Consider the following 12430-nt stretch of genomic DNA (forward strand, 5'->3'; position numbering starts at 1 on the left):
TTGCACAGTTATAAGAAAATGAACAGTTAAATTCTGAGCTGCATGACTTTTTTATAATCCATAATCTGACATACAAATGACTAGCTGGGATACCTTCCATTTGTCTCTTGACACTACTGTAATACAAAGAATGCAATTTGTAATTAATCAAACTTATTTCTCATATTTACATTGGTGTGATACTTAAGCATACTCTAGACATGTGAAAAACATTTTTATATCCTTATCCATTTTAGAAATGAAGGATATATGCACAGGCTCAATCACAAGAAAACAGATGTATACTGAGTAATGTAAATGATATATTACCTGATCTGTTGTAGTGATATGGGTGTTTTAATTTGCTGATAATAATCAGGATATTTTTTCTTTGAAGGCAAATGGAAAAAAGGTTCAGCTATTAGCTGCCCTTGGTTATTCCGACAGCTCCGAACTGTGTCATAAAGCTGATAAAAAGGATTTGAAACATCCATAAACGAAGTAATGCTCTCTGCTTCCGATTCTCCTTCTTCATATCGTGCAGCTACAAAGACATAAAAGATATTTATAAGGGGAATAAAAAAAAACATTTTTTAAAGCTTTTAACAACCTTCTAGATTATGCTATCTATGTCTGAGAATACTTATTTTAAAAGAATAGTCTCTAGCCTTCATTAAATATTCTGTAAGTAATGCTCAGTAAGTGTATGCTTACTTAGAGAAATGTTACATAGAAACAGAATGTTACATAGTAAAAGTCATACTGCCTTGCTTGTTGTAATTTAGTTGCTCAGTCCTGTAGGACTCTTATGACTCTTGTGATCCCACAGACCATAGCTTGCCAAGCTCCTCTGTCCATGGGAATTTTCCAGGCAAGAACACTGAAGTGGGGTGCCATTTCCTTCTCCAGGGGATCTTCCCAGCCCAGGCACTGAACTCCTGTTTCCTCCAAGTCTCCTCTAAGTCTCCTCTATACAAGGCAGATTCTTTACTCAAGGGAAGCCCTAACTGTCTGTCTTTAAAAAGTTACAAAATAGTTTCTCTGCCATCTTTGGAGATCCCTGCTTATGTGCCCTTGGACAAGAAAAGGAGCAAACAGTCATTCTCAGATCTCAGAACTAAGGGGACAGCATATAGCTTAGCATAAATGTAGCTGGTGGCTGGTATTGACAAATTTGATTTAAAGTGAGGCAAAGTCAAAGAGATTCACCTATAGCATCCCTTAGGAAAGATGTTTTCCTTTATTGAGAAAACTATTAGGTAGAAGCTAATCATAGAAACATCAAAACATGCAATCACTTTCACAGAAATACAAAATATACTCTCATTTCTCTGAACTCTTAAATGGTGTATAAGGACCTGATTTAAATTATTTCTTGATGGATCAGGATAACCAAAATCACTATGTCTCCCAGGCAAGTATGATAATCACTTATTCAGTACTTAGTTACATATTAAGAGCTTGATAAGCACCATTCTCAGGTAATCCTGACATCACCATACAAAACAGGTGTTGCTATTTCTTTTCCAAAGGAGAAAACTGGACATGAGAGGTTGATGACCTGCCCAAGGTCAGCTGGCCTGTAAAGTAGTCGAGAAGGGTTTTGGATTTAAGAGTCAAGGAGCTAGAAGCAAAGACAGAAATTGGAAACTATGCAGTCTTTCCTGACTCCACTGCCTCTTATCTCTTCATAAAGCTCTTGCACATGTTTATTGAATTAAAATTTAGGAATATATTTTGCTGTTACTGTAAACTGTATCTTTTTTAAAAATTATATTTTCTTTTTATAGTTGATTCTGGAAATGAAGTCAATTTTTGTATAATAATTTACATTAGCACTTTATTATTCTTATTAATTCTAGTAATTTATCTGTAGTCTTTTAAATAGAAAAATCAACTCTTCTGATCCTTACAGGTTCACTTTTATCACTGCTTGCTGACTAGTACTTTGAACAAGAAGTAACATTTTAAACTTCATTTCTTATGGTAAGAATACTACAAATGTTTCTCCACTGAAAGTGGAGATGCCATTTATCAGGTTAGGAAAGTCCTCTTCTATTCCTAGTAAGCTTAGTTTTTCTCATGAATGAGACTTGTAGTTTAATCAAATGTTTGCTGTGCCAACATCATGGTTTTGCTCCTCTAATCTACTAATACAGTAAATAACACTTTTAACTTTTATGCTGAACTAACCTAGTATTCCTGAAATACACTCAACTGTGTTATTGTGTATTACAGATACTGCTAAATATAGTGTGCGTATGTGGATTGCAGATACTGCTAGATACAGTGTGGTTATATTTTGTGTGGTTTTGGTTTTATTTCATATTCAAAGAATAAACTGTGGGCTTCTTTTTTTATTCACTGCAGGAGTTTATTATATAATTATGTTCCTTGAATGTACGGCTTGGTGTTTTTAATGCAGGAGTATCTGTAATTAGCAATTTAATGTCTTTAATGGTGATATGACTAATCAGTCTTTTTATCCCTGAATCAGTTTTCAGGCATTTATCAGTTTCTAGGAATTTGTCAATTTTATCTAAACGTTCAAGTTTATTTGCATTATGCTGTCTTTACATGCTCTATATGCTCTCTTTTCCCCGTAATATTTTTTATTTGTGCCTTCTATTTCTTTACAATCTTGCTATAGATTTACATGTTTTATTAAGAGCTGTAATAGGAAAATTTTTTACTTCATTGATCATTCCCATTAGAGATTTCCTTTCTAAAGAATTATCTCCTGTCCGTGGCTTTACCATCTTTTATCTAACAGCTCTGTTTTTCTTATTGTTTATTTATCTTGGATGCTTATTAGTTCACTAACTTTCAACAGCTTTTCTTTCTGAATAGAAGCAGTCAGAACTACAAACTTCCTTCTGAAGTATCACGTTAGTGGCACCTCCATTGTTTTTGATATGTATTATTTTCATTATTGTTACTGTTCAAATTTAAGTAATTAAATTTCTATTACAGTTACTCCTTTTAAAAAATTTATAAAAAAAAAAAACACGTACGCAAAAGATTGTGAAGCCTGTGAAGGTTTCTGCTCCCCAAGTTGGTGGAAAACACTAAGTTGGCAGATTGGATTTTTAAATAAAGATTAAAAAAAACAAAAAACCTAAGTAAAAAATTTATTTTTCCTTATTAGTTGCTATCACAGGTGTATTATAGTCAGAAATATGGCCTGTATAATACCTGATCTTTCAAGTTTGTTGAAATTTGTTTTATGGCTAAGTACGTGATCCATTTTTGTACATCTTCCATGTGAACCAGGGAAGAACGTGTATTCTCTAACTGAAGAATACCTGCCTGTTAATAACCAACTTGTTGTAGGCTGAATAATAAGCCCCCACACAAATCTATGCTCTAATCCACAGAACTTGTGAATGTTACCTTAAATGGCAAAAGAAACTCTGTAAATATGATTGAAAGGAATCCTGAGTTTGGGAAATTATCCTGGATTAATCTCTGGGCACTAAACATAATCACAAGGATCCTTATGAAAGACAGGCAAGAAGGTCAAAGGAAGAAGGAGATGGGGTGACCTGTAGAGATTGAAGTGCTGTGTTCTCAATGCAGAGGAAGGGGTCATGAGCCAAGGAATACAGACAACCTCTAGAAACTGGAAAACGTAAAGAAGTCCAGTATCCCCTACAGCCTCCAAAAGGACACCAGCCTGCCAACAACCTATTAGATTTCTGACTTTCATCTCATAAAGGGAATAAACTTGTGATGTTTTAAGCCACTAAGTTTGTGGCAATTTGTTTCAGCAGAAATAGGAAACAAATAAGCTTTCGAGGAATTATATTCAAATCTTCTCTGTCTTCACTGGTTTTTTTGGCTGTGTATCTAGAAGCAGGCTCCCACTCTAAAGGCAATGTTGTCACTTTCTCCAAGAAGTTCTATCTGCTTGTTTTATATATTCTGAGCCCTTTTAGGATTTATCTGCTTGGTGCAATAAACTTTTTATCAGGATAAGGTAAATCCATTTCATCTTTGGAAATGCATTGTTTGAAAGTCCAGTTTAGCAGAAGTCAACATAACTATCCTCCAGTTATGATTTGCCAGGTGTATCTTTTTTCCATTCCATCCTTTTACATTCACTTTTCCCGTATATTTAAGATATGTCTCTTTTAAGCAGTATATAACTTGATTTTTAAAATATCCAATCTGGAACTGTCTTAATTGGCAAATTCAGGCCACTAACATTTATTTCAGATATAATTTTTGGAATTGTTTCTCTGTTTCCATTTATCACATTTTTTCTGTTTCTTTTTGCCTTCTTGCCTTATTTTGTGTTGGTGAGAGAAGACTGGAAGTTTTAACTGTTTTTCGTATCCTACTGTCCACCTCATTGCTCTTCTTAAAGTAACTGTAAGTAGGTGCTTTTCTCCACCTCCTTCCCTACCCTTCAGGTTCTGAATAACAGCCTGAAGGATCTACAACACACAAATTTGGTTGGCATCTACTTTGTTTTCTTACTACCTGAGGTTACTAAATAAGAATCCTCTTGAGACAAAAGTACTACTTATTAGGTGGAAAAAAGCCAATAAATGCTTTGTAAGAATCTTATAAGTGGTATGATTTTCCTTCAATTTGTTATACTACTATAAGGTTAATGAAGTAACCAAATGCTAGAAGGAAACCTAAAAATAATGTGTGTCACTTCTATAGTTGGCAAAAAAGCAAGCTAATGAAAAGAGAAAAGTTTCTTTCAATTGTTGATAAGGACTGACTTAAGTTTAAAAAAAATAATTCTGTAGATGACAATCAAAAAATTAAATTCATACTTTAGTAGTCTACAGTAATTATGAATTTCTATAGATTTAGTAGAAAATAAAAGATATAGCTAGAGAAATCTTTTGTGTCACACTTGATTATAAAATCAAAAGAGTAATTTCATGAAACAAATTTTATCTCTACATATAAAAAATACCATAAAATAAAAAAACATTACATCTCACTTAGGAGGAAGACAGAAAATATACCCCTATAGCTGTTCTTTATTACTCTTTTATGAAGTGTGTGCTTTTTTTACTCGAATTTCTAGTGCCCAATTGTTTAAACGAAAGTTTACCATAATTTACAGCTATCTTTAAATCATAAGCTCTCGGTAAGAAGACATGATAGTCTACTGAAAACATAAGCCAGTGACCTGGAAATCTAAAGTGACGTGAATGTCCTCCTGGGATCTCCTGATGGTGTCACTGGTACTCTGGGCTTTCCCGATGCCTCAGTGGTAAAGAATCTGCCTGTAATGCAGGGTTTGCAGGAGACACAGATTTGATGCCTGGGTTGGGAAGATCCCTTGGAGGAGGAAATGGCAATCCAGTGTTCTTGCCTGGCAAATCCCATGGACAGAGGAGCCTGATGGGTTATAGTCCATGGGGTCACAAAGAATTGGACACGACTGAGCACACACGCATGCATGCATGACTAGCACTATTTACCATCATAGGTTTGAAACCAGGATCTGCTAAGGCTATCAAAACAATTGTTTTTGCACAAGTATTTACTTAGATTCATGCTTTAACACAAAATAAAGCAGTAATAAGTTCTTGATAAGTTTGACAACAAACAGTGCAATGAAAATGTAACAAAACAAGTGTGTCCTCCAAAAACAGACAAACTCCTGGCCAGATCAAAATAACTGCAATTTTCCTTAAGCAGAAGGATTCACTACGATGGCACTTAACTAGTCATAACTTAAGGCCTACCAGCTAAAGCAGCATCCTCTTCACTTTCTGAGCCATACTGAAGTGCCATGGTAATTGCTGATAAACGACCCCCTTGGACTGCTCTTTTATTACTACAAGAAAAAAACAAGCAATTAGAAGGCAGGGAACGATATAATAATTTAGTTACTTTATAGGAAATAGGAACTGTTAACAAGGCATTCACATCAAAGAGTTTCTGTTTAGCTGCCTCCTCAATTTACTTTGTACTTTTTATATGCCCCACAATCAGTCTTAACCAAGAAGACTAAATTTTTTCTCTCAGAAAAGAGGGAGTAGAGATAGAAAGCCCTTAAAGCAGGCTACTTGGAGCACTACTCCTTTTTTTTATGAAAAATAAAGATTCATTCATAATTGCTGGTTACTTCTAAAGATGCTCATATTTTACAATGAAAATAACATCTATTATGGACACAACTCTTTCAGTATTTTATGACACATTTTACTGGTCATTTTAAACATTACCTGACAATTTCTGCTTACGCATTTCTCAGACATGAAGTCAGGCCTACTATACTTTTTAAATAAGATAACTGACAACAAAGTTCCATAAAATAAGCTAACTACACTCAAAGATATTACTTCAAGATAGTCATCAAGAAAATGCTAGCATGCTTATCCTCATAAACATGGGTCAGCTCTCAGACACTCTCTCTCACCGGTAATACTTGCTAGTGGGATTTCTCTCTTCACCAAGGCTGCCTTTACTGTGCGAAGGACCTGTCAGCCTGGTTGCTGCCAAATTTGATGAAGTCCTATCCAGAGACAAGGTTAAAAAAAACTCAGAAAACTAACAGCTGAAATCATAATGCTGGATAAACAAAAAGAAAACAACCATTTTCTTTTTCCTTTCTTAAAAAAAGATACACTCTGGGACTACCCTGGTGGTCCAATGGTTAAGACTCAGCGTTTCCACTGCAGGGGGCGAAGGTTCCATCTCTGGTTGGGGGAACTAAGATTCCACATGCCATAGGGCATGGCAGTGAGTGGAGGAGGGAAGACTCAAATATTGCCGAGCCTCTACTATGCAGGAGGCTTTGCTCCAAAATCTGGGACTCTGCTACAAACAATAAAAGATGGAGAGGGTGTGGAGAAAAGGGAACCCTCTTACACTGTTGGTGGGAATGCAAACTAGCACAGCCACTATGGAGAACAGTGTGGAGATTCCTTAAAAAACTGGAAGTAGAACTGCCATACGACCCACCAATCCCACTGCTGGGCAAACACACCAAGGAAACCAAAATTGAAAGAGACACATGTACCCCAATGTTCACTGCAGTACTGCTTACAATAGCCAGGACATGGAAGCAACCTAAATGTCCATTGGCAGATGAATACATAAGGAAGTTGTGGTACGTATACATAATGAAATATTACTCAGCCATTAAAAAGAACACATTTGAGTCAGTTCTAATGAGGTGCATGAAACTAGAGCCTATTATATAGAGTGAAGTAAGCCAGAAAGGAAACACCAATACAGTATATTAACACATATATATGGAATTTAGAAAGACAGTAATGACGACCCTATATGCAAGACAGCACAAGAGACACAGATGTAAAGAACAGACTTTTAGACTATGTGGGAGAAGGTGAGGGTGGGACGATATGAGAGAATAGCATTGAAACATGTATATTACCATATGTAAAGTAGATGACCAGTGCAAATTCAACGCATGAAGCAGGGCACCCAAAGCGGGTGGCTCTGGGACAACCCAGAGGGAGGGGGTAGGGAGAGTGGTAGAAGCGGGGTTCAGGATGGCGGGACATACGTACACCCATGGCTGATTCATGTCGATGTACAGCAAAAACCACCACAATACAGTAAAGTAATTAGCCTCCAATTAAAATAAATTAATTAATTTTAAAAAATTATGCTTATAGAGGTTGCCAATGATCAGATGTTAAGTTAGAATATGTTGGCATAAGGGCATTTTTCAACTACTGATATGGAAAAACTTGTTTCTGTTGAATTAAAAAAATTGAAGAGCAAAATCTGGGACTCTGAGCAAAAAAAAAATAAACCAGGTCTGATGCCAGACAGTTTATGGTTACTGCAGTGACCAGAGGATCTAGAAACATAGCAAATGTCAAAGTCAGAAAAAAGCTACAAAAGCAGCCACTCAATCTTTCCATTTCAGGTAGAAGCAAATGGAATCCTAGAAGTAAAAACGTGTTCAAAGTCACAGTCCCAGCACAATATAAGCTAGGATCTCCTGACATCTGGCTAAATACTCTTATAGTAAAAATACATATATCCTACTATATAGATGCAAATACCACAATATTATAAGCACACCTTGTTTTATCATGCTTTGTTTTATTAAACGTCACATATACTGCATTTTTTCCTTTTACAAACTAAAGGTTTGTGGCAACCCTAAATCAAGCAAGTCTGAGCACCATTTTTCCAAAGGTATTTGCTCACTTTGCGTCTCTGTGCCACATTTTGGTAGTTCTTGCAATTATTTCAAACCTTTTCATTATTATTATACTTGTTGTGGTGATCTCTGATGCTATCACTGTAAATACTTTGGGGAACCATGATCCATGTCCATGTAAGACAGTGAACTTAATAAAAGTTGTGTGTGTTCTGACTGCTCCACCAACCAGCTTTTCTCCCACCTTTTTCCTTTCTCCTCATTCTCCCTATTTTCTCATACACAAGAATACTGAAAGTAGGTCAAATAATAACCCTACACTGGCCTCTAGGCATCCAAGGGAAAAGAAGAGTTGTACTTTTTTTCCAGTTTCAAGCAAAAGCTACAAAGGGTTAAGCTCAGTGAGGAAGCCATGTTGAAAGCTGAGATCAGCCAGAAACTAGGCCTCTTGCACCAGTTAGCCAAGTCACAAAAGCAAAGGAAAAGTTCTTGAAGGAAGCTAAAAGTACTACTCCAGTGAACACAGAAATGATAACACAGTAAGATAGCCTTATTGCTGATAAGAAGAAACTGTTATTGGTCTGGACAGAAGGTCAAACCAACCACAACAATCCCATAAACCAATGCATAATCCAGAGCAAGGCCCTAACTCTCTTCAATTTGATGAAGGCTGAGAGAGTTAAGGTATGGAATCAAAGTCTGAAGCTAGCAGAGACTGGTTCATGAGGTTTAAGGAAAGAAGTCATCTCTATAAAAGTGCAAGGTGAAGCAGCCAGTGCTGATAGAAAAGCAGCAGCAAGTATGTTTTCAATGTAGATAAAATATACTTATCGTGGAAGAAGAATCCAAGGCTTTCACAACTAGAGAGGAGAAGTCAGTGCCCAGCTTCAAAGTTTCAAAGGACAGCTGACTCTCTTGATAGGGCTAATGTAGCTGGTGACTTAAAAGTTGAAACCAGTGCTCATTTTACTATGCTGAAAAATCCTAGGGCCCTTAAGAATTATGACAAATATACTCTGCTTGTGCTCAATAAATGGAACAACAAAGCCTGGAAGACAGCGCATCTGTTTATAACATGGTTTACTGAATATTTTAAGCCTGATGTTGAGACCTACTGCTCAGACGAAAACATTTTCAAAACAGTACTGCTCACTGAAAATGCACATGGTCACCCAAGAGCTCTGATGGAGATGTACAAGATTAATGTTGTTTTCATGCCTAGAGACACAACATCCATTGTGCAGCCCACGGACCAAAGAGAAATTTCAATTTTTAAGTCTTATTATTGAAGAAATACATTTCGTAAGGCTATAGCTGCTGTGGATAGTGATTCCTTTGGTGGATCTGGGAAAATTCAACTGAAAATTTTCTGGAAAGGATTGTTATTCTAGATGTCATTAAGAACATTTGTGATTCATGGAAAGAACATGAACATCAACAAGAACCTAGAAGAAATGGATTTCAACCCTCATGGGTTACTTTGAGGGGTTTAAGACTTCAGTGAAGGAAATAACAGCAGATGGGATAGAAACAGTAAGAAAACTAGAATTAAAAATAGAGCCTGAAGATATGACTGAACTGCTACAATCTCATGATAAAACTTTTAACATTGAGGAGTTACTTTGTATGGATGAGCAAACAAAGTAGTTTCCTGAGATGGAATCTACTCCTGTGAAAATGCTGTGAAGACTGTTGAAACAGCAACAAAAGATTAAGAATATTACATAAAATTAGTTGATAAAGCAGCATCAGGATTTGAGAGGACTGATTCCAACTTTGAAAGAAGTTCTCCTGTGGGTAAAACATTATCCAACAGCATCTCATGCTATAGACAAATCATTAGAGAAAAGAAGAGTGAACTGACGTGGGAAACATCACTGTTGTCTTATTTTAAGGAGCTGGCACAGCCACCTCAACTTTCAGCAACTACCACCCTGATCAGTCAGCAGCCATCAACAGAACCAAGACCCTTCACCAGCAAAAAAGATTACAACAACTTGCTGAAGGCTCAGATGATGGCCAGCATTTTTAAGCAATACAGTCTTTTTAAATTAAGGTATATACACAGCTTTTTTAGATCTAATGCTACTGCATACTTAACTACAGTATAGTGTGAACATAGCTTGCATAGGCATGGGGAAACCAAAACACTTGGGTGACTCACTTCAGTGCGATATTCGCTTTACTGCAGTAGTCTAGAAACGAACCCACAGTATCTCCAAGTTTTGCCGATATATACACGTATTATATGTAATATGCATTATACGAATATGATATACAAATATTTATACACATATTTGTACAAGGCAATAAAAGTACACAGTGGTGTTAAATCTTAAAATTTGTTTCTTTTTAAATAAAGCCCTTCAGCTGCAATGAAGGGACTGATTAAGAGTTATTTAACCCTATTCTCTTCAGAATCATATTAGCAACTGTAAATATCACCTTGAAATGCAACATCTTGTTTTCCACTATACTGATTTCACTAGCTATTTTGACAAATAATAAAGGCACAAGAACTTTAAATATTTTTTTAACCTACCTCATTCGAAGGCTTGACTTCGTCATTTCATGTTCAATTTCTGCCTTTTTCATATAAAATATTTTTTTAATAGAATTTGCATCCTGTTAAGATAAAATTACTTGGCTTAGAAAAAGTATAGAAAAAAACGGGCAGTTTAAAATGCCCTCCATCACGTACTGGACACTTTCTATGGCACTCCTTGCATGTGGAGTAGCCGTCCATCCAACATGCAGACAGCTGCATCCTCCAACCTTTCCACAAGCTTTCAAAACATCTCCAAATTAAATACAAGTTGAGAAGCCTCTCAGCTCTTCCACAATTAGTCAGCTAAAAGATAAAGATCTAATGCTGAACAGGGAAAAACAGGGGTGAGAATACAAGGAACTCTACCTGTGTATGCTAACCTAAAAGTTGAAACAAAAGTACACTTCTAAGACTAAAGACTAGGCACATAAATTTTGGATGGATATACTTGCTTAAATTAATAGCATATATCAAATTCAAAGTTTCCCTTCACTCCAAAATTCAGTTTAGGACCATTAATCGGACCAAAAAGCAAAATTCTTAACTGCGTCAACAACTGGTACTACACTACTCAAATGTCTCATCAAGGATTAACAATACAAGGACTTAATTCTTCATTTTCACTCAAAGTTCCTTAAAAGATGCAAGATAAAAGTTAAAATTAACAACCAAAAGCAACTGAGTCAGCATTCCGTAAATCTAAATGACTTTACTCCCGAAAGATTTTCTGAGCACCCTTTGCTAAGTTTCCAGCGATAAATTATTAATTTGAGAAATTTCTACAAGCAACAGTTCATTTTGGAGAAGGACTATAAAACTTCTAGGAGAGAACTGCAAAGCAATGAAGTCATTTCATTGTATACTATACTATACAGACTGACTTTTATATCAATGAGGTTTAAATGAAGGGACTATATCAATATTTAACTACAAAGTGGACCAGAAATGAATCTTGTGTGGAACAAAAAGAAACACAGATGAATGGATTAGAACCAAGGATCTACAGTCAACTGATTTTCAACAGGGTTGCCAGGACAATTCAACAGGGAAAGAATAGTCTTTTTAACATAAGGCACTGGATGAATGTGGACTCCAACCTCACACCTACCTCGAGTATATAAAAATTAATTCAAAATGGCTCAAAAATCTAAATGTAAATGCTTGAACAATAAAATTCTTAGAAGAAAACACAGGTATAAATCTTTGCAGCCTTAGATTAGGTAATCGTTTCTTAGCTAAGACAATAAAAGCACAAGAAATCTAAGAAAAAACAAGACAAATTGGGCTTATCAAAATTAAAAACTTAATTAAAATTGATAAGTTTTTTTCTTGGGCGTGGGGGGATGGGGTGGGGGAGTGGGGTGAGGTGGGGTAGGGGGTCCTGCAGCACACAACATGTGGGATCTTAGTTTCCCAACCAGAGACTGAAACCCCTGCAATGGAAGTTCAGTGTCCTAATCACTGGACTGTCAAGGAATTCCCAAAATTAGAACTTTTGTGTGTCAAAGGATATTATCACGAAAATGAAAAGACAGTCTATAGAATGGGAGAAAATATTTGTTAATCATATGTCAAGTCTATTGTTTAGATGATAAAAAGAACTATAATAATTCAACAATAAAAAGACAGTCAACCCAAGTTAAAAGGGGTGCTAAAAACCAGAAAATTTTTTTTCAAAGTGTAAGAAAGGCCAATATGCACATGAATAGATGTTCAACATCACTAATCATTAGAAAATGCTAATCGGGGATTCCCTGGTTGCCGAGTGGTTACGATTCCGGGTTGTC

General features: G+C 36.0%; 1 protein-coding gene across 40 annotated transcripts in view; it reads right to left on the reverse strand.

Moving 5' to 3' along the window:
- The window catches only part of PBRM1 (polybromo 1), a 106294-nt gene that overhangs the window by 66880 nt on the left and 26984 nt on the right, over positions 1-12430 (reverse strand). For 35 of the 40 annotated variants that reach the window (XM_043442521.1, XM_043442507.1, XM_043442497.1 and 32 more), the window contains 4 exons: positions 10638-10720; positions 6374-6469; positions 5697-5788; positions 310-523 (listed from right to left, as the gene is read on the reverse strand). In XM_043442521.1, coding sequence (XP_043298456.1) covers positions 310-523; positions 5697-5788; positions 6374-6469; positions 10638-10720 — 485 coding nt within the window. The remainder of the gene's footprint in view (positions 1-309; positions 524-5696; positions 5789-6373; positions 6470-10637; positions 10721-12430) is intronic. The other 5 variants (XM_043442501.1, XM_043442520.1, XM_043442496.1 and 2 more) reach the window with 1 other exon arrangement.

Source organism: Cervus canadensis, chromosome 22, assembly GCF_019320065.1.
Source record: "Cervus canadensis isolate Bull #8, Minnesota chromosome 22, ASM1932006v1, whole genome shotgun sequence".
In the NCBI taxonomy this organism is placed as follows: domain Eukaryota; kingdom Metazoa; phylum Chordata; class Mammalia; order Artiodactyla; family Cervidae; genus Cervus; species Cervus canadensis.